General features: G+C 46.5%; 1 protein-coding gene across 2 annotated transcripts in view; it reads right to left on the minus strand.

The window, feature by feature from the left end:
- Window positions 1-13,166, minus strand: part of LOC138282949 (E3 ubiquitin-protein ligase TRIM39-like) — a 197,095-nt gene extending 183,929 nt beyond the window's left edge. The window contains exon 1 of one of the 2 annotated variants that reach the window (XM_069221016.1): window positions 12,703-13,166. In XM_069221016.1, the coding sequence (XP_069077117.1) occupies window positions 12,703-12,990 (288 nt within the window). In that variant the 5' untranslated portion in view covers window positions 12,991-13,166. The remainder of the gene's footprint in view (window positions 1-12,702) is intronic. The other variant, XM_069221014.1, reaches the window with a different exon arrangement.
- Window positions 13,167-26,550: the final 13,384 nt, after the last annotated feature.

Genomic DNA, 26,550 nt, shown 5'->3' on the forward strand with positions numbered 1-26,550 from the left:
GAGGTGAATAGTACCACTGACTGTATTGTTTAGTGGTGTACCACTGTCTGTATTGTTTAGTGGTGTAACACTGTCTGTATTGTTTAGCGTTGAATAGTACCACTGTTTGTATTGTTTAACATTGAATAGTGCCACTGTCTATATTGTTTAACGTTGAATAGTGCCACTGTCTGTATTGTTTAGGTTAGGTAGTACCACTGTCTGTATTGTTTAGCGGTGAATAGTACCACAGACTGTATTGTTTAGAGGTGAATAGTACCACTGACTGTATTGTTTAGAGGTGAATAGTACCACTGACTGTATTGTTTAGAGGTGAATAGTACCGCTGTCTGTATTGTTTAGCGGTGGACCACTACCTGTATTGTTTAGCGGTGGACCACTACCTGTATTGTTTAGGTTTGATAGTATCATTGACTGTATTGTTTAGCGTTAAATAGTACCACTGACTGTATTGTTTAGCAGTGAATAGTACCACTGTCTGTATTGTTTAGCGGTGAATAGTACCACTGACTGTATTGTTTAGCGTTGAATAGTACCACTGTCTGTATTGTTTAGTGGTGTACCACTGTCTGCATTGTTTAGTGGTGTACCACTGTCTGTATTGTTTAGCGTTGAAAAGTACCACTGTCTGTATTGTTTAGCGGTGTACCACTGTCTGTATTGTTTAGCGTTGAAAAGTACCACTGTCTGTATTGTTTAGTGGTGTACCACTGTCTGTATTGTTTAGCGGTGTACCACTGTCTGTATTGTTTAGCGGTGTACCACTGTCTGTATTGTTTAGCGGTGAATAGTACCACTGACTGTATTGTTTAGCGTTGAATAGTACCACTGTCTGTATTGTTTAGTGGTGTACCACTGTCTGCATTGTTTAGTGGTGTACCACTGTCTGTATTGTTTAGCGTTGAAAAGTACCACTGTCTGTATTGTTTAGCGGTGTACCACTGTCTGTATTGTTTAGCGTTGAAAAGTACCACTGTCTGTATTGTTTAGTGGTGTACCACTGTCTGTATTGTTTAGCGGTGTACCACTGTCTGTATTGTTTAGCGGTGTACCACTGTCTGTATTGTTTAGCGTTGAAAAGTACCACTGTCTGTATTGTTTAGTGGTGTACCACTGTCTGTATTGTTTAGTGGTGTACCACTGTCTGTATTGTTTAGCGGTGTACCACTGTCTGTATTGTTTAGCGTTGAAAAGTACCACTGTCTGTATTGTTTAGTGGTGTACCACAGTCTGTATTGTTTAGCGGTGTACCACTGTCTGTATTGTTTACATTTGATAGTAACACTGACTGAATTGTTTACCGATGAAAAGTGGTCAATGAAGGTTGAAATGACTGTATTGTTTAGTGGAGGACAACGGGTTCTTATTGGAGAGTGACCGTGTATATCCTGCTGTGGTCTGTGTGAACCATGTATCGATGCCAAAGGAAATCTCTAAATGTTTCTCTCTGCTGGGGCACAGGGTTTTCGACTTTTCAGTTCTGGGTGGCACCTTTGGAGAAATAGGTGCTCATTATTTGGCATTGAACCAGCGCTTCATGTATGTAGGTGATTTCATTGTGATGGATGATGTGTTGGGAGAGCAGTCAATGAGCGTAGAAATGACTGTATTGTTTAGTACTGGATAGAGCTCACAGAGGGTAGATATAGCAAATTTTGTTTTTGGGTTGGGGGTGTGAACCCTTCTTAAGCACCAACCACAGTCCCTTTCTGGGTGATCTACAAAAGTCACTAAATTGACCTGATTGTATTGTTTAGCGTTGAATAGTGCCACTGTCTGTATTGTTTAACGTTGAATAGTACCACTGACTGTATTGTTTAGCACTGAATAGTACCACTGCCTGTATTGTTTAGAGGTGAATAGTACCACTGACTGTATTGTTTAGTGGTGAATAGTACCACTGTCTGTATTGTTTAACGTTGAATAGTACCACTGTCTGTATTGTTTAGAGGTGAATAGTACCACTGTCTGTACTGTTTAGAGGTGAATAGTACCACTGTCTGTACTGTTTAGCGTTGAATAGTACCACTGTCTGTACTGTTTAGCGTTGAATAGTACCACTGTTTATATTGTTTAACGTTGAATAGTGCCACTGTCTGTATTGTTTAGCGTTGAATAGTACCACTGTCTGTATTGTTTAGGTTTGATAGTACCATTGTCTGTATTGTTTAACGTTGAATAGTACCACTGTCTGTATTGTTTAGGTTTGGTAGTACCACTGTCTGTATTGTTTAGCGGTGAATAGTACCACTGACTGTATTGTTTAGAGGTGAATAGTACCACTGACTGTATTGTTTACAGGTGAATAGTACCACTGTCTGTATTGTTTAGCGGTGGACCACTACCTGTATTGTTTAGCGGTGGACCACTACCTGTATTGTTTAGGTTTGATAGTACCATTGACTGTATTGTTTAGCGTTAAATAGTACCACTGACTGTATTGTTTAGCAGTGAATAGTACCACTGTCTGTATTGTTTAGCGGTGAATAGTACCACTGACTGTATTGTTTAGCGCTGAATAGTACCACTGTCTGTATTGTTTAGTGGTGTACCACTGTCTGTATTGTTTAGTGGTGTACCACTGTCTGTATTGTTTAGCGTTGAAAAGTACCACTGTCTGTATTGTTTAGTGGTGTACCACTGTCTGTATTGTTTAGCGGTGTACCACTGTCTGTATTGTTTAGCGGTGTACCACTGTCTGTATTGTTTAGCGTTGAAAAGTACCACTGTCTGTATTGTTTAGTGGTGTACCACTGTCTGTATTGTTTAGCGGTGTACCACTGTCTGTATTGTTTAGCGTTGAAAAGTACCACTGTCTGTATTGTTTAGTGGTGTACCATTGTCTCTATTGTTTAGTGGTGTACCACAGTCTGTATTGTTTAGTGATGTACCACTGTCTGTTTTGTTTAGCGGTGTACCACTGTCTGTATTGTTTACATTTGATAGTAACACTGACTGAATTGTTTACCGTTGAAAAGTGGTCAATGAAGGTTGAAATTACTGTATTGTTTAGTGGAGGACAACGGGTTCTTATTGGAGAGTGACTGTGTATATCCTGTTGTGGTCTGTGTGAACCATGTATCGATGCCAAAGGAAATCTCTAAATGTTTCTCTCTGCTGGGGCACAGGGTTTTCGACTTTTCAGTCCTGGGTGGCACCTTTGGAGAAATAGGTGCTCATTATTTGGCATTGAACCAGCGCTCCATGTATGTAGGTGATTTCATTGTGATGGATGATGTGTTGGGAGAGCAGTCAGTGAGCGTAGAAATGACTGTATTGTTTAGTACTGGACAGAGCTCACAGAGGGTAGATGTAGCAAATTAGGTTTTTGGGTTAGGGGGGTGTGAACCCTTCTTAAGCACCAACCACAGTCCCTTTCTGGGTGATCTACAAAAGTCACTAAATTGACCTGTGCTTAGTCCTGGATTAGCCTAGCACAGAAGCAGTTGGGGTTAACTTAGAGGCATTGCGTAAAGTATTATGCACACAAACAGTAGAAAAGTGAAAACACAAGAAAAATCCCACACCAATTTAGAAAAGTAGACTAAACGCCCTGCATTGTCAGTGCAGCCAGCTAGGAGCCAGGGCAGAAGACTGTTCTGGAAACTTCTCCCAACATCTAGAGGTAGGGGCACCAGAGTATAAAATTGGGACTGTCAGGCCTGCAACTCAGTTCACTACTGGACCTATGGAAGTACTCTGAGAGGAATGCCTTCTGTTGTGAGCTGGAAGGACTGCTTTGCTGCCTGGGACCTGCTTCGGACCTTCAGAGACCAGCCCTGCTGCAGAGCCCTGTATCCCCACTTTCACCCAGGACTCCAGGAGTGACTCCGTGGGCTAGTTCAGCTGGTCTCCTGTTCTGCGCCACAGGAACATACCAGGCTCCCACCTCTTAAACCTGTACCTTGACCCAGCCTGAGTGACTCTTGCAACCCCAAGAGGTCTCCACCCAGTCCTGGACCCTTGGTGTGGTGCTAAATGTGCCCAGGTGGCCATTTTCTAAAACTGGGTATTTGCTTTTTTTAACCTTAAACTTAAAAATTGAGACCTCTGGTTCTACTAATTGGATTGTCATGGTTTCGGTGTCAAATAATGTATTCAAATGTTCTCTATTTTTCAAAATTGGTTTGGGATTTTTATTGTCTTGTGTTTGTACTGTATTGCTGAATTGAATAAATACTTAACACCTTGCCCCTAAGTTTACCCTGACTGCTTTTTGTGCCAAGCTACCCAGGGTTAAGCACAGGTTAAATTAGTGACTTTCTGTGTTTCACCCTGCAAAGTATTGTAGCTGTTGGTTGACCAGGACTCACATGGGAAGATTTCTAAGTCCCAAATATTAAGGTTAGGCTGGTAAAGCACTTCTAGCACCACTCTGCAGAGTCCAAGACTGGGGGCACCAGTTGGGGGGTCAGGACTCACTCCTGACAGTATCCAGGTGCAGGGTTCAAGGGCTTGGTATGTCCCTGTAGCTCAAACCAAGAGGCCTGCCAGCTAGCCCTTGCCGTCACTCTGGTGGTGCTGGATGCAAGGAAGCAGGTCCAGTCCTTTTCAGTCAGCAAGGCAGCAGTCAGCCCCTTGAGCAGCAGGGCAGTGCTTCTGCATATTTCACAGGCTCAAGAGTGAATTGATGAGTGGCTCAGGAGATCTAGCATTTATATCTGGTTCCATCCTTTGAAGTGGGGAAAACCTCTAGTCCACCCCCACATCTGTGTCTAGAATCTTCCTTCCTTAATGTTTCTTCCTCTGCTGAGTGTCCAAGAGGTCAAGGGTGACAAAAGGCTGGTATCATGTTCTTTGTGAGTGACTTTGAAATGTAAGTGCAACATAGAACAGCTCTGCCACTCCCACCCTGGCATTATGGCTCTCTCCCAGCTACACCCAGGTCCTGTTATTCACTGTCTGGGCCCAATATACATTTCTGATAGTGGAGGAATTAACAGGCAACTAGAAACCCCCACAAGGCCTCAGAAAGATTAGTGCAGGAAATGCCAACTTTGTTAAAGTGGCATTTTCAAAAATGTAACCTAAAACCCAACTTTGCAGTTAAAGAGTGTAGGAAAGTACCCTCTGTCTTGGCATGGTTATCCCCATTTTCTGCCTGTGGTCAGTGTGTTTGACTGTATTCACTGGGATCCTGCTAACCAGGACCCCAGTGACTATGCTCTCTGCCTTTAAACTTGGTTACCTGAACTGCATACACCCCACATTTGGCATACTAGTAAGTCCCTACTATATGGTACCCAGGTACCCAGGGGATCCCCATGGGCTGCAGCATGTATTATGCAACCCATGGAGAGCCCATGCAAAATGTGTCTGCCATTACAGCCTGCTTGAAAGGGTGCATGCACCCTTTTCACTACATGTCACTGCACCAGGTCACTGTAAGTTACCCCTATGGGAGGCCCTTCTAGCCCAGAGGGCAGGGTGCAAGTACCTGTGTGTGTAGACACCCTTGCATGAGCAGAGGTGCTTCCACAAACTCCAGCTCCATTTCCATGGACTTTGTGAGTGTGGGGATCCCATTTTACACGTGTACTGGACATAAGTCCCTACCTATGTCCAGCTACATTATGGTAACTCCAAACCTATGCATGTTTGGTATCAAACATGTTGGAATCATACACCAATAATGTTGCGAGTATTGGAAGTAGGATTCCCTGCACTCTGGGGGCTACATAGAAGAATCTCAGTACTGCTTCTACCAGCCTTCTAGGGTTTTCCGGGCAGCCCAAGCTGCTGCTGCCCCTCAGACAGGTTTCTTCCCTCCTGCTGCTTAAACAGCTCAAGCCTAGGAAGGCAGAACAAAGGATTTCCTTTGGGAGAAGGGGGTAACACCCTCTCCCTTTGGAAATAGGTGTTACATGGCTTGGGAGGGGTAGCCTCCCCAAGCCGCAGGTATGCTTTGAAGGGCACATTTGGTGCCCTACATGCATAAACCAGTCTACACTGGTTCTGGACCCCCAGTTCCTGCTCTGGTGTGAAACTGGACAATGGAAAGGAGAGTGACCACCCTCCTGTCAATCGTCACCCCAGGGGTTGTGCCCAGAGCACCTCCACAGGGTCTCTGGGTTCTGCCATCTTGAATCCAATCTGGGATCATCTGAGTGGCCAGGTCAGACAGGTGACATCAGAGCCCCCTCCTGAAAAGTGGTCACCTGGCTAGGTGACCAATCCCCCTTTCAGGGCTATTTAGGGTGTGTCTCTTGGGTGGGTCCTCAGATTTGGCGTGCAAGGTTCCAGCAGGACTCCTCTGCAACCTCTACTTCAACTTCTAGCCACTTGATCTCCGACTGGACCATCCAGGAACCAACAATCTGCATCCATGACAAAGACCCCACTTACAACAATTTTTTCGCGGCTCCTTCCAGCTTCTGCAGCATTTCCCAGGCTGTGCATCCTCTGAGGAAAGCAAGTCTTCAGCCTGCATGAGAACAAAGAATGACTCTCCCTTGGAGTGAAGGAGTCCCACCCCTGCATCTGCAGGCACCAACTGCAACGACGACGGGCTGCGTGGATCTCCTCTCATCCTGAGCAGCGTGGATCCTGCATTGTGGGTGGTGGTCTGGAGAAATCCTCTTGGTCTTCTCTGCCAGTTGTCCAACTTTAGTGGAGGTAAGCCCTTGCCTTCCAATGAAGGACAGTCCCCCGTACACTGCGTCTCTTGCAGCTACCCAGGCTTGTTGGCATCTCCTCCAAGGGATCTTCAGGATCCGTGTAGCCCCAGCACTCCTTCCTGGGAAGCACAGCCCTCTGCGTGCTTCTCCTGCGGCATGGGACCCTTCTCCAGTTGCGCTGAGCGGGTTCCTCTGCAACTCCTGGTTTCTCTTCCAGTGGGTGTCCTGTGGGGGCTGCTTTTTCTTCTGTGGACTCTCTGCCTTGCTGAGGGTCCCCTTAAGACTCCCCCCTTGGGTTAAGCCTCCTGGACCTTGCTGGTTCCCGGCAGCTCCACTTTTGCTTTACCGCAACTTCTGCCTTTGCCAAGGCTTGTTGGGGGCTTTTCTATGCCACTGACTGACTGCAATATCCATCCGGCATTGGACGTTGACTGCATCCTCCACGAACTCTTCACCGACTCCAGGGCTCCATTGCTGACCGTCTTCATCCTACCGTCGACCAACTTCTGCAACCACAGACAGGTGGGTAGTGGCTCCTGCCACCACCGGACAGTCCTGCGACTTCTGGACTTGGTCCCCTTTTTCCACAGGTCTTCCTCTTCAAGAATCCACCACTGGATTTTTGCAGTTTTGTCTGGGTGTTGCATTATCTTTTTTTTGTCCTTTTGGGTGGTTTGGGGAAAATCCAGTAACTTACTCTTTTCATCCTGATCACTGAGGGGCACTGTCGTACTTATCTTTGGAGGATTCTAGTTCTTCCAGCTCCTCTCTACACATCCAACTTATCTAGGTGGGGGTCCTGCATTCGCATTCCATTTTTTTTAGTATATGGTTTGGGCTCCCTCTAGGGTCACTATTGTCTATTTGCTATTGCAGTGTTTTCTATCACTTTTTATGCCTACTTCTGATTACTAGTGTACATATCTAGTGTGTTACTTACTTCCTATTGGAGGGTTACCTTTCTAGTACTTTTTGGTAATTGTGTCACTGAAATACAGTACCTTTATTTTTGTAACACTGAGTGTTTTATTTCATGTGTGTAAGTGCTGTGTTACTACAGTGGTATTGCATGAGCTTTGCATGTTTCCCAGATAACACTTGGCTGCTCATCCACAGCTACCTCTAGAGAGCCTGGCTTCTAGACACTGCCTACATTTCACTGATAGGGGGACCCTGGACCTGGTATAAGGTGTAAGTATCCTAGGTACCCACCACACACCAGACCAATTTCCTACAAATAGGATTTTAAATTACAATTAATTTGAGCCAAAATATGACATTTCTACCTGCTGCCAATTAAATTATGAATAAAGAACGGCGGCTCACACTGATATTAATAAAAAAAACATACAGGGGTCTCCAGATGATATATGGAGACCAATATGTCCTTTCACATACAGTGTTTTTTTTTTCAAACAAATGTACTATAACTCTAAGGGAAATTAATTATTGGTCTCATATATCATATAGATACCCCTGTATGTTTTTGTATTAATACAGTATTATTGTGAGCTGCCGTTTTTCTACATATTGCAGTACCCCAGGTTCTCTAAAATCTTAGTGGTTACCTTTGTCCTCATTATTGCCCAATCAAACGTAAGCACTTAATAATTGTAATAAGGTAACCAAATGTTATCCTATGGGAGAGACGCACCTTACAGTAGTGAAAGATACATTTGGGGGTTTTTCAATACCTGGACATGTAAAACTTAAAAATTCTGGTCCTATTTTTTTAATACAATCCAACCTTCCTTATGGTTTGCCTAGGGCCTACCATATGCGTGACTTATATGTGTTAAAAAGGGAGGATTAGGTCTGGTAAAAGGTTTATCTTGACAGGTCGAACTGACACTTTAAAACTACACATAGGCAGCAACAGCAGGCCTTAGACATGTCTTTAAAGGGCTACTTAAGTGGGTGGCACAATAAACCCTACAGGCCAAGTACTAGTATGTAATTTACAGGCCCTTGGTACATGTGGTACACCTTTACTGGGGACTTATGAGTAAATTAAATGTGCCAATTGGGGGTAAAACACTTGTACCAAATTAGAGAGCACAAGCACCTTTGCAATGGTTAGCAGTGGTAAAGTCCTAAGGCCAACAAAAATGAATTCAGCAAACAGAAATGGTGACGGCAAAACGTTTTGGGGCTGACCCTGCAGAGTGGGGCCAACTTCAACAGTAGAAATGACTGTTTTGTTTAGTATTAGAGAGTGGATAGCAAGGGTACAAATGACTGTTTTGTTTAGTGTTGGACAGTGTTCAGTGAAGGTAGAAATATAGTGTAGAATTGGACAGTGGTCAGCGAGGGTAGAAATGACTTGTTTAGTATTGAACAGTGGTCAGCAAGGGCAGAACTGATTGCTGTGTTCAGTATTGGACAGTGGTCAGCGAGGGTAGAAATGACTGTTTTGTTTAGTATTGGGCAGTGGTCAGCGGGGGTAGAAATGTCTGCAGTGTTCAGTGTTGGACAGTGGTCAGCGAGGCTAGAAATGTCTGCAGTGTTTAGTATTGAACAGTGGTCAGTGTAGGTATAAATTACTGTTTTGTTTAGTATTGGACAGATGTCAGTGAGGGTAGAAAGGACTGCACTGTTCAGTATTGGACATCAGTCATCAAAAGTAGAAATGACTGCACTGTTCAGTATTGGACATCGGTCATCGAAGGTAGAAATTACCGTTTTGTTTAGTATTGGACAGTGGTCAGCGAGGGTAGAAATTATTGCAGTGTTTGTTTAGTATTGGACAGTGGTCAGAGAAGGTAGAAATGACTGTTCTGTTTAGTATTGGACATCATTCATCAAAGGTAGAAATGACTGCAGTATTTAGTAGTGGACATCAGTCAACAAAGGTAGCTATGACTGTTTTGTTTAGTATTGGACTGTGGTCAGTGAGGGTAGAAATGACTGCAGTGTTTGTTTAGTACTGAACAGTGGTCAGCGAGGGTAGAAATTATCAGTGTTTGTTTAGTACTGGACAGTGGTCAGCAAGGGTAGAAATGATTGTATGTTTAGTATTGAACAGTGGTTAGCCAGGGTAGAAATGACTGTAGTGTTTGCTTAGTACTGGACACTGGTGAGCGAGGGTAGAAATGACTGCAGTGTTTGACACCGGACACTGATCAGCAAGGGTAGAAATGACTGTAGTGTTTGTTCAGTATTGGACAGTGGTCAGCGAGGGTAGATATGGCTGCAGTGTTTAGTATTAGAGAGTGGTCAGCAGGAGTAGAAATGACTGTTTTGTTTAGTACTGGACAGTGGTCAGCGAGGGTAGGAATGACGGTTTTGTTTAGTATTGGACAGTGGTCAGCGAGGGTAGAAATAAATGCAGTGTTTAGTATTGGACAGTGGGTTTATACTGGAGTGGGGCCGTCGACATCCTGGTCTGAGCTGCCTGTACCAGGTGCGTGTGCCAAACGACATTTCCCTTTACTTTACTCTGTTGGGTTACAGAGGTTTCCACTTCTCAACCTTGGGTGGCACTTTTTGAGAAATATTTGCTCAATACTTTTGCACTGATCTAGCGCTTCGCTCATGGAGGTGATTTCTTCTGGGTAGCTGTTGTATTGGGTGTAGATGAGCCATTGAGGTAGTACACGTTTTGCCATCTCAGCTTCTCGGACCCTTCTGTGAATGTGTGGGTGGCAGGGGCTGTGTCTGATGTGGTGTGTGTCAGGGTGTGGTGTGTGTCAGGGTGTGGTGCGACAAGTCGGACGTGTTTTTGTGGTAAGCGATGTTTAGCCATCTCTGTGGCTTGTAGCTGCCTTGTGGTTGTAACAGCACCAGAGGCTGTGTCTAGTGAGTACTGCTGGAGCAGTGTCACATTTACGCACTAAGGGCCAGATGTACGACCTCGGGTTTTGCAACTCGTAATTTGGGACTCATTTGTGAGTTCCAAATTGCAAGTCGCAAAACCAAATGCACAACAGTGCAACTCACACTGCTTGCGATTCCGAATGGGGTCCTAAAGTACCTACCTCATTAATATTCATGAGGTGGGTCGCAGTGTGCGACCCCATTGCGAGTATGGGCACTCACGGGGATGGTGGCCTGCTGGAGACTGCAGACCACCATGTCTGTGACTGCTTTTTAAATAAAGCAGTTTTTTTTTTAATGCAGCCCGTTTTCCTTAAAGGAACATTTGATGCATTTAAAAAAAAAAAATTAAACGTTTCAGTTCAATATTCCAGAGTAGGAAGTTGTCTGTGGGACCACTGTCTGCTCTCAAAAAATATTTTTGCTTCCATTGGGAAAGGAGAAGGGGTCTTTGGGGACCCGTTCCCGGTTGGGAATGGGTTACTCCAAATTTGAAATTGGTGGTAACTGCGATTGTTTTGCAACCGCAATTTCGGTCCCAAATCAATCATACATCCCCCTGCGACTTGCAGTGTGGTAGGGACCCCTCGGGACGCCCCTTCCTAATTGCGACGCGCAGTCCCTATTTTGTGAATCGGTATTTGTCTCCCGCTCGCAAAACAGGGATGGTACATTCTGAAAGACCCTTACGCGGTCGCACAAGTCGAAATTCACCCGAGGCGACCGCATAATGACGTCGTACATTGGGCCCTATGACCTTGGCTTGACCGCACTCGCGCGTTTGGTGAGTTTGTAAAACGCGCTGTGTGTCTGTTGGGAGCTGAGTTGTCTTGTAGCAGAATCACGTGCATCCCTCAAAGCGCAAATCACAGTCTCTTAACTATCGGAACATCCTTTCCCAGTCATTTATTAACGATCGGGATATTAACACATTGGAATAATTAAATGGTAAGGTAGTTTACTGGTTATCAATTGATCACTTGTTCTAGGCTCGTGCTGTTTCACTCATGAGCCTCTGTGCCTGATTCTGACTCCTGTCCCCTTGTACTCATGCTCGGCTCCTCGAAGCAGTTCAGTGTAACAGAGGCGCTATATAAGTGTGTTTATTCACTCACGGCCCTCTGTGCCTGATTCTGACTCCAGTCCCTCTCACCTTGTACTCATTCGCGGCTACTCGAAGAAGTTCAGTATAACAGAGGCGCTATACAAGTGTGTTTATTCACTAATGGCCCTCTGTTCCTGATTCTGACTCCAGTTCCTCACCCTGTACTCATGCGAGGCTCCTCGAAGCAGTTCAGTGTAACAGAGGGGCTATATACAAGTGTGTTTATTCATTCACGGCCCTCTGTGCCTGATTCTGACTCCAGTTCCTCACCCTGTACTCATGCGAGGCTCCTCGAAGCAGTTCAGTGTAACAGAGGCGCTATACAAGTGTGTTTATTCATTCACGGCCCTCTGTGCCTGATTCTGACTCCAGTCCCTCTCACCTTGTACTCATTCGCGGCTACTCGAAGAAGTTCAGTATAACAGAGGCGCTATACAAGTGTGTTTATTCACTAATGGCCCTCTGTTCCTGATTCTGACTCCAGTTCCTCACCCTGTACTCATGCGAGGCTCCTCGAAGCAGTTCAGTGTAACAGAGGGGCTATATACAAGTGTGTTTATTCATTCACGGCCCTCTGTGCCTGATTCTGACTCCAGTCCCTCTCACCTTATACTCATGCGAGGCTCCTCGAAGCAGTTCAGTGTAACAGAGGCGCTATACAAGTGTGTTTATTCACTCATGACCCTCTGTGCCTGATTCTGACTCCAGTCCCTCTCACCTTGTACTCATTCGCGGCTACTCGAAGAAGTTCAGTATAACAGAGGCGCTATACAAGTGTGTTTATTCACTAATGGCCCTCTGTTCCTGATTGTGACTCCAGTTCCTCACCCTGTACTCACGCGAGGCTCCTCGAAGCAGTTCAGTGTAACAGAGGCGCTATATACAAGTGTGTTTATTCATTCACGGCCCTCTGTGCCTGATTCTGACTCCAGTTCCTCACCCTGTACTCATGCGAGGCTCCTCGAAGCAGTTCAGTGTAACAGAGGCGCTATACAAGTGTGTTTATTCATTCAAGGCCCTCTGTTCCTGATTCTGACTCCAGTTCCTCTTACCTTGTACTTTTGCTCGGCTCCTCGAAGCAGTTTAGTCTGATGGGGCGCTATGCAGCTGTGTGTTTACTCACTTGTGACCCTCTGTTCCAGAGTCTGACTCAAGTCCTCTCACCTTGTACTCCTGCTCGGCCTCATTGACGGGGGTCACACGGTGCGGTCGGTGCGCCTGGGACTCCCTACAGACCACACACAGGAGTGCACCGTCAGTTTCACAGAAGAGCTGCAGCCTCTCCCCGTGCTCCTCACACAGACTTCCTGGTCCGCTGCCTCTAGGCGCTGTTTGCAGTTTGTTCCCCGTCTCAGTTGTGTTTCCTGTTTCTGCATGTGCTTCCAGTTCCTTTACTTGCTGAAAGACCTCCTTGCGTTCGGGGCAGGCTTTCTCCAAGTCCTCATTACTCATGTATGTCCTGAGGCAGGAGAGACAGAAGATGTGTCAACAGTCCATGGTCACGGGGTCAGTGAACAGCTACCTGCAGAAGGAGCAGGTGGCCTCTTCCTGGAGCCTGGCCCTGGGGTCTGCAGCCGCCATGTCTGTCCTGAGCTGTGCCGGGTCCTCTCCCTGAAATCACTTTAAATACTGCAGAGGGTGTGAGCTGCTCAGACCCACACGTCCACTGACCACGGTTGCACCACCACAAGCGCTCCTGGGTAGGACACAGAATCCGGGAATGTAGTTTCACAGGCTGGTCCGGCTTTAGTGCTGGTAGCGCCCTGCACGACAATCTTTTTGGCTCCCCTCACCCCATGACCACCTCCTCGGATTCACTCACTACCACCCGGAAAATGTGCCCCTCATCTCTCCATAGCCCCCCTTTCACAGACATCCATTTGTTTTAAAGCACTTGCAAAGGCTGGCTTTACTAATCCACTCAGCTATCCACATAAACTAGAGTTCTGTTCTTTGCAGCAGGCACATTAACCCTCTACACTACTTTGAGTCAAAGCTGCCGCTAGACAAAACTCCCATCTCTCTCTCTCTAGCAGGAACACCTAATCCTAAGAGGTATCTTGACATTTTAATTGTTTCCGGAAGGCTGGATGCACAAGGAACCTTTCGGCAGGTGCTTTTGAATCTCAAGTTTCGTAAGTTATTGCTAAACACAGCGCCCCCTGAGGTCAGCGCCCCTCAATCCAGGTCAGAACCCGGTGCGGCCGCACCTCTCGCACTGCCCTGAAGCCGACTCTGTTCACAGATACATGATGACAGGCGTGCAGACCTACAGCTCACTGCAGGGCCACTAGAATTATGCGGTGGGTGAGGACCAAACTATGTGGTAGGGTTAGCTAAATTATTTCAGCAGGAAAATAAAAACCATACGGGGTAATGCAGCACGTTCTGTTTCAGTATTACTGTACTATGTTTTTGTTGGACCTGGCCTTTTTTGCAGGGTTATCCCCAGACGTTTTGCCTCCTTCCTCCTGTTTTTCTGACCTTCTTTTTGTTTGCCCTAGGACTCTGGGCACTTTACCACTGGTGACTAGTGCTAAGGTGCATATGCTCTCTGTGTAAATTGTGATTCTGATTGGTTTATCCCTGATTGGCATATTTGGTTTACTACTAAGTGTAATAAAGTGAATCCACACCAGATGAAGATATGTGGTAGGAGGTATTTATTACAGCCTCAACCAACAGCCAGCATATCAACTGTCATGCAGAGAACCCTGCATCACAGAACCTCAGAACAAGCTGGTTCCAAATACCTCCTACCACATATCTTCATTCAGAATATTGCCAACGCTTCCTTCTCTATAACAGAATAACATATCTCTGCCCCTTTCAAGCATCTTGAAGCACAAGCTATTAGCACCTCTTGGCCCTTCCTGATCTGAAAAAGAAGAGCACCCAGCCCCTTTATACTCGCATCAGTAACAATGAAAGTGGGATTCCCAGGTACAAAAGCTTGTAAGTTTGGTGCATTCCTGAGATCATTTTTTACTTGTTTAAATTCTGTACCACACTCTTCCGTCCAAACAAACTCTGCATTCTTACACATCAACTTCCTTAGATTTACTGTCTTATCTGCAAAATTTCGTATAAATTTGTTATAAAATTCTGCATTACCTAAGAATGAAGAAACCTCATCTTTTGTACACGGTTCTTTTAACATTTCGATAGTGTCCACCAAATCCTTTTTAGGACTCACCCCCTGCCGTGAAATATGATGACCCAAATAGTCCAGTTCACTGACTCCAAATTTACATTTGCTTCGCCTAAGAGATAACCCAGCATCAAGCATCCTTTTAAGCACAGCATGCACCCTCTCATCATGTTCTCTCACGTCTCTCCCACATATTAATACATCGTCCTGGTAGCACTTTACGCCTGAAATGCCTTTAAAAAAATCTTCCATAATCCTCTGGAATACTGAGGCCGCAGAAACCAGCCCAAACGGCATACGCAAAAACTTGAAGGCCCCCATAGGCGTAATAAAAGCCGTTAATTCTTGACACTCTTTACTCAACGGAACCTGATGGTATGCTGATGCCATATCCAGAGTGGTAAAATAACAAGCACCATCCAACGATGATACTAATTCCTCAATATTGGGAAGTGGGAACTTGTCAACCACCACTTCTTTATTTAAGGCACGAAGATCCACACATAGACGGATTTCATTATTTGGTTTACGTGCCACAACAATGGGAGCTAACCACTCCGTTGCCTCTACAGGCTGTATAACACCAGTGGACAACAATTTATCTATCTCTTTTTGTACAGCGTCTTGGACACAAATGGGAATGCGTCTAACTTTTGCCACAACTGGTACTGTGCCCTGTTTCAACTTAATATGGTGATTGTACCCCTTTAAACACCCCAAGGTGTCACTGAACAATTCACCAAAAGCTCTCACAAACTTGTTTTCGTCACCCTCAATAGATTGTACCTGAACAGATGGATGTGCATTAGGATTGAGAATGACACCCAAACGTCCTTGATGACTCCAGCTCAACAAATTATCACCCCTCTCAGCAACATAAATCCTAGCATCAGTGAACCTACCATTGTACTCAATGCAGTCATCAAAATAACCTAATAACTTAATTGGCAACCCACCATAACCCGTAGGTTTAATATTAGGTTTGAACAGTTTCTTCCTTCCTTGAAAATTCTTCATAAAAAGATCCTTTGAGAGAAACGTGATGTGAGAGCACGAATCAAATTTCATTTTGACTCTAACATCCCCCACCAAAACCCATTCAGAGGGGTGTTCCACCTCACTCTCACTAACTTGAAAACTGACTTCCTTTATTTCTGATCTAGAATCTCTCCTATTCCTCATCCTACAATTTTTCCCAAAATGTCCTCTTTTTCCGCAAACATTACAAGTAATCCTATTAGCAGGACACTCACTTGCTTTAGCCATGTGTCCAAATCTTCCACATCTGTAGCAATTTCCTTGAAAAGGTGTTGCAAACCTCCTATTCCCCTGTGTCTTTTCGGCGCTATTTTCAATTACAACACCTTTCTCACGGACACCCTCATACTTTTTTTTCTTCTCATCTTTTTGTATGACTTGACACTCCACTTCTTGTGCTTTTACACTGACCTTGTCTTCTTTATGTGCTTTACTTAGTTCTCCAACACACTTTAACATATGCTCTACCCTTTTTGCAATACTAACAACCTCATCCAACGGTGGCTCGTCCTTTAGCCAGAGTTCTTCCCTCACTTTATCACTGCAACACCTCAGCACAAACTGATCTCTAATCCTTTCTTCTACCAACGCCCCAAATTTACAACTTGAAGCCAACTTCCGTAACGCCGTAATATATTCTTCAACACTCTCCTCTTTCCCTTGCTCCCGCAAACCAAAATGGTACCTTTCCATAATAGTACTAATTTTTGGCAAGTAATGTAAATCTAGTTGTCTTGCACATATTTCATATTCATTCAACCCCCTCTGATCAGCTTGCGACAATGGAGGTAGATTTTCCAACACCTCCTGTCCTTCACCCCCTAAACAATGTAACAAAAGTGCCTGCTTCCTTTCACCACTCAAATTCGTACCACACACCCTGGCATAATTCTCAAAAATCTTTTTCCATTTCTTCCACTTAATAACCGGTTCTCCTGGATCGGACAAGAAAACCGGCGGCGCCGTAACATTCTGCATACTCACAAGAGGTGTAAAACACTTCTTCCCCACAATATATTCCAAACCCTACTAGTTGCTAAAAGTACTTAAAGTCCAAAAGGTTTCCCAGTCACCGTATGTCCCAGCACGATGCCGCTATATCAAACACGTGTCTTCAGGTGTGTTTGTCGCCGCAGAGACGACCTTTTCAGTTTACTTCATTTTACTACGCCCAATACTTGTATTCCACAAGTGCAATAAAGTTTCCAAAGAAATGTATATTCCCGTGACCACAAACCAATATAGTGATCCTTATCCAGTCTCCGTCTAAGTTTCAACTTCCAATAGACCGTCGATGTTCTTCTTCGATGTCCTCCAACAATTGCGCTGTAAAAAAAAAATTTTTTAACAAATAAAAAAAAATTCCTTCTTCCTCATCTAAGATGGCCGCCACAAAACATTTAGTCCGTTTTCTTCAGGCAGTTGGGCTTGCTTTCTCTTGGAGCAATCTCAGATCGTTTTCCTCACTCAAAATGGCCGCAACCAAACATCCAGTCTATTTTCTTCAGACAATCTGGCTTGTTTTTCTCCTTTCACCACACTCAAGATGGCCGCCAACAATTCCCACAGCTTACAGTCCTTTTTCAATTGCTCACTGACCTTCTGACGTCGTGAAGCATCCAGAGACCACTTTGATCCTTAGTAAATGCTCAAACAGCTTTCCACAAAGCCCCTACAACCGCAATTTCACACTTTTCTCCGCTAGAACATGCTGCAAGACGCTCGATCCTCTCCCAGCACGTCTCTGTAAGTTATCTCCGTTTTTCTCTTAAATAATCCAAGCTCTTCCTTCTTTGTTGTTGTTGAGGCTGTCCCTTCCTCTGGGTTCCTTTTTATCCCATCCTCATCGCCAGTGTAATAAAGTGAATCCACACCAGATGAAGATATGTGGTAGGAGGTATTTATTACAGCCTCAACCAACAGCCAGCATATCAACTGTCATGCAGAGAACCCTGCATGACAGAACCTCAGAACCAGCTGGTTCCATGCCCAGTGTTCTGGCATGGAGCCATGTTACATCATTACACTAAGTCCCTAGTAAAGGGTACTAGAGGTTCCCAGGGCCTGTAAATCAATTGCTACTAGTGGGCTGCAGCTCTGATTGTGACACCCACGAGTAGCCCTGTAAACGTGGCTCAGGCCTGCCACTCCAGTGTCTGTGTGTGCAGTTTGGAACTGCCAGTTCGACCTCGCAAGTGCACCCACTTGCTAGGCCCAAACCTTCCCTTTTATTACAAGTCACTCCAAAGGTCAGCGGCAGCTCCTCCATTAGGGCGGAGGAGCGTCGCTTCCCCACCAGCAGCAGAAGCTGCAAAACCTTTAACAAACAAAATGATAATAAACCATGTTTATTATTGTTTTGTTTCTTAAAGGGGTGGGGCCACAGGGGTGATGAGCAATGTGGGGAGTGCTCTGGGCACTCCCCTTAGTGCGCAGGTATGGTTGGCCGGCCGTCTCGGGCCGGTCAAACACACATGCACAGTAAGCTCTCTCCAGCCCAGCTTAACAGTTGCTAGGCTGGAGAGGGCATGCACAGGCTCCCAGTCTGCCTGGGAGCGCCCTGGCTGGGTGCTCCCAGCCAATCCTGACGCTGCTTAGAGCAGCATCAGGATTGGCCGCAGGGCAGGCTGGGAGCCTGTGCCAGCCTGCAGCGATGGGAGAAAGAGGAGAGGCGCGGCGGATCAGGTACATTTTTATGTTTTATTTTTTTATTCAATTTTACCCCCTCCTACTCCTCCACCCCTGCGCACCGCACCCACCCCTCCTCTTCTGATGGAAGCAAGCCGCGACTGCCTAAGGTAGGCCCAAGACAGCCCAATGGGCAGGGAGCAGTGTATTTAAAAGGTAGGACATGTACTGATGTTTTTTTACATGTCCTGATAGTGAAATGCTGCCAAATTTGTTTTTCACTATTGCAAAGCCTATCTCTCCCATAGGTTAACATGGAGATTGCCCTGAAAGATCTTTTAAATGTAATTGCCCATTGGGAGCAGATAGAGATGTGGAGTTTGGGGTCCCAACTCAGACTTTAAAAATACATCTTTTAGTGAAGGTGTTTTTTAGACTGCATGTTTGAAAATTCCACTTTTAGAACATGAGCATTTTCTTGTTTAACCATCCTGTGCCTCTGCCTGTCTGTGGAATACACATCTGGGCCAGGATGACAGTTGGGCTGGTTGTGAATTCACTCTTGACAGTCACACAAAGGTAGCTGAGGTGTGCGCTGCATATCCTGATGGGTCTTCCTGGGCTAGAGTGGCGGGAGGAGCTGTCACTTGCACCTGAATAGGGCTGTTCCTATCCTTACACAATGTAGTCTCCAACTCCCTAGAGTGCATCTTGGACTAGGGCAGGAAAAACAGGGTCTTGTGCACTACAAAGACCTTTCTTTGAAGTTTGCCTACTTTAGAGGCAGAAATGAGTATAAGTATTGGACCCAAAACCCCAGACTTGAAGAACATTTCTGGATCAAGAGGAGTCTTTGTCATGGAGAAGAGCCGAAGAGCTGTGAGGAGGAGTGTAAGGAGGAGTACAGCCCCTTTGCTGCGTGTGCTTTTCTGGGCTGGCCAGCAGTTGCTGCTTCTGCTTTGGAGAGGACAAAGAGTGGACTTTGCTGTTTATCCTGCTTGTGAAGTTTCTCCAAGGGCTTGGACTGAGCTTACCTCCTGTTAAGAAGTCTCAGGGACAGCAAAAACTTCACCTAACAGCCTCTAGGTTTTTGTGCTGAGGACCCTGACTTGCCAGGTGGTGCCCACTCCCGTTCCTGGGCCATTGGGAGTGAAAGTTGGCATAAAAACAAGACGAACCAAGTACATTGACTCCGGACGATTCCAGAACCAGTGCCGCTGCCTACACCCAAAGCCATGGTCCATGCTGAAGCGCAATGACCGATGCCGCAGGCCCGACGCAACTGGCCCAAAGATGGCACAGTACTTGTGAAGATCTGCGACATCATGAGTCCCAAGTGCCATGTCACTGACGTCCATGGTGTGACCACGAGCCAGTGAAGTCGCCTTATCACATGTTGAACCGCTAAACTCATAGACCCCGCCGGATCGTCAGGAGCCACCGCCTTGCTGCCGATGCCTCATCACCTCCACCGCCTCCGTAAGGAACTGACACCTCATCTCCATAAGGAACCAATGCTTCACCGCCTGCGTAGCAGCACTGAACCAATGCCGGACTGGCTCCAGCGACACCTGACCTCCACAACTCCATGCTATGTCTTTGACTCTGACTCGTTTCTAAGGTACTGTACTTGGGGTCCCTGTGACTCCGTGATCGGCACTGCAATCCCAGTTAGAGCTAATGTGTGGGTACAAATACTTAATACATTGCCTCTGGAATTAGCCTGACTGCTTGTGCCAAGCTACAAAGGGGGTGAGCACGGGTTATCTTAGGAGGGCGACTCACTTACCCAGACTAGATTGAGGGTCCCTACTTGAACAGGGTGTAAGCCGACTGCCAACTAGAGGCCCTATTTCGAACAGTGTTTATTTTGCACATCTCAACACTATCTAGGGAAAGGTGCACCTCATTAGTACTGCTTTAGCCACCCAAATACAGCAATAAACTGAAAGGTGACCAGTCAAGCTTTGCATAGGGTCTCCGACTGCACTGCACCATGTGTCACCATGTGTTTAGTAGCTTCTAATCCATTTGAGCTACAAACAACAATTTTTGGTTAAAATCTGAAGATTATGCAGCAGTAGATTAAATAATGAAGTGGCAAATACAACAAATCCATAATTATGCAGATAACACTGCAGCCACAAAATTGGATAAGTTCTGTTGCCCTGTCTATATGTTCAGTACACCATGTCGAGTGTAACCGCGCACCCGTGGAATGTAGTAGAACCAGATAAACTACAGGCAGCACTCGTAGTTGCAGACTACTAGCAGTGAGAGAAAAGCAGATGGTAGAGTGAAATGGGCCCAGCCCCTCTTTCTAGGGGTAGGGTGAAGTGGATTGGGCACACGGATAGTATAGTGTCTGGGGGGCAGCCCCCCTTGCTGAGGGTAGGACAAGGCGGGGTGGTTTCAGAGATTGTGCAATGTTTGGTTACCTGGACCCTCCTGCAGAGGGTAGGGTAGGTTGGTCAAGTGAATATTGTAATGTCCCAGGGCCTGGCCACCCTTGCTAGGGTTGAGGTGGGTTGGTCCAATGGATGGCAAAATGTCCAGGAGCACAATGCCTCTCAAATGACCACTGACCAACCCAACTCGGCCTCAGCAACGAGGGCCGGGCTCTTGGAAGAGAAGTGCTCAATACAGTGAAGTGTGGTGTAGGAAACTGGCACTTGTTGCAGTTACCCTTCCCCCAACTTTTTGCCTAATATTGATGCTGACTTGACTGAGAGTGTGGTGGGATCCTGCTAACCAGGCCCCAGCACCAGTGTTCTTTCCCTAAATCTGTACCATTGTTTCCACAGTTGGCACACCTCTGGCACACAGATAAGTTCCCTGTAAAGGGTACCAGTGGTACCAGGGGCCGTGTGACCAGGGAGGGTCCATAAGGGCTGCAGAGTGTGTTGTGCCACCCTAATGACCCCTCACCTAACACATGCACACTGCCATTACAGATTGTGTGTGTTGGTGGGGAGAAAAAGGCAAAGTCAACATGGCATCCCATCAGGGTGCCATGCCCACAAAACACTGCCCGTGGCATAGGTAAGTCACTCCTCTAGCAGGCCTTAAAGCCCTAAGGCAGGGCGCACTATACCACTGGTGAGGGCATAGCTGCATGAGCAATATGCCCTACAGTGTCTAAGTCTATTCTTAGACAATGTAAGTACAGAGTGGCCATATAAGTATATGGTCTGGGAGTTTGTCATTACGAACTCCGCAGTTCCATAATGGCTTCACTGAATACTGGGAAGTTTGGAAACAAACTCCTCAGCACAATAAACCCCCACTGATGCCAGTGTTGGATATTTAAAATAAAATGCACACAGAGGGCATCTTACTGTAGAGATGCCCTTTGCATTTTACCTAATCCACTAGTGTGGGACTGACTGGTCTGTGCCAGCCTGCCACTGGCAGGCGAGTTTCTGACCCCAGGGCGTGAGGGCCTTTGTGCTTTCTGAGGCCAGAAACAAAGCCTGCACTGGGTGGAGATGCTTCACACCTCCCCCCTGCGGGAACTGTAACACCTACCGGTGAGCCTCAAAGGCTCAGGCATCATGTTACAATGTACCCGGGCACTACAGCTAGTGGAGCTGCCCAACCCTCGGACAAAGCCCCACTTTTGGCAGCAAGTTCAGTGGGAAAATTAGGGAAAGCAGGGAGGAGTGACCACCCAAGCCAGGACCACCCCTAAGGTGTCCAGAGCTGAGGTTACCCCCCCTGCAGAATCCGCCATCTTAGTTTGAAGAAAATAAACCAATAGGGTTAGATTTGTGCCCCCTTCCCCAAAGGGAGTAGGCACAGGAGGGGTGTAGCCACCCTCAGGGACAGTAGCCATTGGCTACTGCCCTCTGACCCCTGTAACGCCCCTAAATCTTGTATTTAAGGGCTTCCCTGAACCCAGCTCACCAGATTCCTGACGACCTCACAAGAAGAAGGACTGCTCAGCAGAAACCCCAGCAGAGAAGGAAAGGAGACAACAACGGACTTGGTCCCCAGCCCTAACGGCCGGTCTCCTGCTTCAAAGAACCTGCAAAAGAAAGGTGACGGGTCCTGCAGGTCCAGGGACCTCTGAAAATCCTCCAGAGGACTGCCTGCATCACTGAGGATCAAGAACCCCCATGGACAGTGGCTCTGTCTAAAGAAAAAGAAAAAGAAGAAACTACTTCTAAGGACTCCATCCTCACGCTGAATGTGTGAGTCCTAAACCACACTGCACCCCATGCCTACGGCCCGTGTCCAGGTGGCCCAACCAGCCAGAGAGGATCCCCAGGCGATTCCGAGCAAGTGCCAACCCTGGGTTGGCCTCTCAACTCCTCCACGACGATGCCTGCAGAGGGAATCCAGAGGACCCCCCTGACAGCCCTGGACTAAGATATCCAATGCCTTGAGAACCACTGCACCCGCAGCCCCCAGGCCTTGGAGAATCTGACCCCCGGTACAGCATCATTCAGCAGGTGGCCCTCTTCTCTGTCCAGCCTGTGGTTTGTCCGAGAAGACCCCCTGGACCTCGCCTGCAACCTCTGAGTGACCATCGGGTCCACTCATAGAGAAGCATTGAAGACTATGCTTCCTGCACCCTGCACCCAGCTGCCCTTGTGCCTCTGAGGGTGCATGTTTGGTGCCTACTTGGGGCCCCTCCAGTGCTCTTCTAAACCCCCAGGTCTGCCCTCTGAAACCACAGGTACTTACCTGCTGGTTGACCGAATTCCGAGGTCCCCCTCTCTCCATAGGATATCACGTTAATTTGGCTCCTCTTTGACCTCTGCACCTGACTGGCCCCATGTTGCTGGTGGTGGGTTTTCCAGGTTAATTGGAACCCCAACGATGGACTACCTATACCCCGGAGACTGGAAGTGTAAGTCATGTACTTACCTCTAGAACTGTGCTTTATTTTCTTCCCCTAGGAACTGTTCTGAAATTGCAGTGTCCACTTTTAAAATAGATATTCTCTGTTTTATTAAAAACTGTTTATTTGACTAAAGTGAAACAAAGTTACATTAATGTCTAGGTTGACTACTTACCTGCAACAGTATTTACTTCTGAACTGAATCTTGTGGTTCTAATAATAAAGTAACAAAAAGGTATTTTTCTATATAAAATCCAATTGGCCTGGAGTTAGTCATTGAGTGTGTGCTTCTTCTACTGCTTGTGTATGTACAACAAATGCTTTGCACTAACCTCTGATAAGCCTAACTGCTCGACCACACTACCACAAAAGAGAGCATTAGTATTATCTACTTTAGCCTTTATTAAGCCTCTGCGGAACCCCTGGACTCTGTGCAAACTATACCTCAGTTTGATATTGTATATGTTATGTCATGTTGTTATGTTATGTGTATTTATGTAGCACATGGCTACCCGGAGGCCTCCCAGCGCTCGGAGTTAGAACACTAGAGTCGAGAATGAGAGAGGAGGGAATTATGTTTTAAATAGCCAAGTCTTTAAAGCCTTGCGGAAGGTTAGTTCATGGCTGATCATTCGTAGGCTAAGAGGTAGAGAATTCCATAACTTTGACCCTTGAAAACCTAGAGATCTTCCTCCCTATCTGGCCTTCTTCACTTTAGGGGTCACTACTAGGAAGGCAGTGGAGGATCTCAGTGGCCTATTAAGTGAGTAGAGGGAAGCTAAGGTCCTCAACATTTCCAGACCTCTATTGTGCAGTGCTCTATGCATATGGCACAGTGTCTTAAATTGTATCCGCTTAGCTACAGGAAGCCAGTGGAGAGAGGAAATTCCTGCTTTTATAGATTCATGTTTAGGTATGTTCAGGAGCAAACGGGCAGAAGCATTCTGGACTATCTACAACTTTTTAATCACATATCCAGGTGCTCCAATATACAATGCATTTCCATAGTCCAAATGTGAACCAATCAATGCCTGTATAATACTTCTTTTGGCTATTGAAGGTAAGATTGTAAAGACCTTCCTTAGAAGTCTGAGGAGGCCGAAAGAGGTGGCAGCCGTTTTATTAGCTTGATGTGCCATGGACAATTGTGGGTCAAGCCAGACACCAAGGTGGTCATTCTAACCCTGGCGGTAAAAACCGCCAGGGCGAATGACCGCGGTAGCACCGCCGACAGGCTGGCGGTGCACCGCTGGGCATTCTGACCGCGGCGGTTCAGCCGCGGCCAGAAACGGAAAGTCGGCGGTGTACCGCCGACTTTCCGCTGCCCTTGAGAATCCTCCATGGTGGCGGAGCGCGCTCCGCCGCCATGGGGATTCTGACACCCCCTACCGCCATCCTGTCCGGAACAGGATGGTGGTAGGGGGTGCCGCGGGGCCCCTGGGGGCCCCTGCAGTGCCCATGCTAATGGCATGGGCACTGCAGGGGCCCCCGTAAGAGGGCCCCAAAAATAATTTCAGTGTCTGCCTAGCAGACACTGAAATTCGCGACGGGTGCTACTGCACCCGTCGCACTCCAGCAACTCCGCCGGCTCCATTTGGAGCCGGCTTCATCGTTGCTGGGTCTTTCCCGCTGTGCTGGCGGGCGGCCTTTTGGCGGTCGCCCGCCAGCACAGCGGGAAAGCCAGAATGGCTGCCGCGGTCTTGTGACCGCGGTGCGGTCATTTGGCGGTAACCGCATGGCGGGCGGCGACCGCCGCCCGCCGCGGTTAGAATCACCGCCCAAGACTCTTGATAAGTCCTCCTGGTGGGGGTAGGTATCCAAGACCCTCTGTGATTGATGGATTGGGAATGGGCTTTGTGGGCTGCCCGAGTATCATCACTTCCGTCTGGTTATCATTAAGTTTTAACTTGCTTACGGACATCCATGCCGCCACAGCTTGGAGGCATGGACCAAGTGCTGAACCTTTAGAGCAGGAGTCATTAGATAGTGATACAACCAGCTGTGTGTCGTCTGCATATGACACCAGGGCTTGACTATTTCTGCAAGAGGTAACGTAGATATTAAATAAAGTGGGGCTGAGGGAGGACCCCTGCGGAACTCCATAGCTGTTCTTAACACACTCTGAGAAATATGATCTATCTAGAACTTGATACGATCTACTCTTAATAAAGGAAGTAATCCATTCTAAGGCAGACCCAAATATTCCAGTCTCTTGTATCCTATCAGATAATATGTCAAGGTCCACCGTGTCAAAAGGGGCGCTGAGATCCAGGAGAATGATAGCTGAAACCCTGGTCTAAGCGCCTTCTGGCTTCTTCCGTGACAGCGATCAGTGCCATCTCAGTACCATCTCAGCCCATCTGAGTAGCGTGTAGGATAATATTATCCTACATGAAATTGGAAAGTTGAATATTAATGTGCTTTTCAGCTATCTTAGAAAGAACAGGCAACAACAGTGAGATGGGTCTATAGTTCCTAAGCAATGCAGGGTCAAGATTAGGTTTCTTCAGAAGTGGTTTAACAATGGCATGTTTCCATTGTTCTGGCACTAAGCTAGAGGACAGTGAAAGATTCATGAGATTTGTAATAACAGGAACCGTCGCTGGAGCACCTAAAGTCAGCATCTGGGGAGGGGGTGGATCAAGGGGGGATCCTGAGTTAAGGGATGAAAGGTATTTACCCACGTCTTCTTCAGATATCAGGCAAAAGTCTGAAAGGATAGCGGGTCCCATAGACTTCTGTTCTAATGCCTTCTGTGCCTGATCAGCAGCTCTGGGGAAGGTCGAATAGATGTCTAGTACTTTTTGTTGGAAATACGTTGCAAGATTATTCACATGTTCCTGAGAGGCATCCAAGAGTGCCAGGTCCTCCTGTGGCTGGGCGATCTCATTAAAAATGCAAAAAATCTTTTCGGGAGAATTTCCGCCTGCTCAATTTTTGCAGAGTAGTAGCCGGTTTGAGCTATTTTTATTTCAGTGTGATAGGACCGAATAGCTTTCTTGTACCCTTGTTTTAACACTTCATCATATGATTTTCACCATCTCCTTTCCCGTTTTCTATATTCTCTTTTGAGATGCAGAAGATGCGGGGTAAACCAAGGAGAGCTCTGTCTACAGCGTCCTTTAACTTTAGTGGAAAAAGGCAGAAGAGCATCTAAGCTGCCGGTAATCCAATTATTAAAGGACTCTGACATATCCTTAACATTATCTTGGATCGATGGTTTATGCCTCTCTAGAATATTTATCCATGCATCAGCTTTAGGATTACGCCAGCGTCTGGTAGGTAGAGATGTATTATGGATGGGTTTCCTATGCCTAAAAATGGCTAATTCTAGTGTTATCAGAAAGTG

Source organism: Pleurodeles waltl, chromosome 2_2 (genome assembly GCF_031143425.1).
Source record: "Pleurodeles waltl isolate 20211129_DDA chromosome 2_2, aPleWal1.hap1.20221129, whole genome shotgun sequence".
Lineage (NCBI taxonomy): Eukaryota > Metazoa > Chordata > Amphibia > Caudata > Salamandridae > Pleurodeles > Pleurodeles waltl.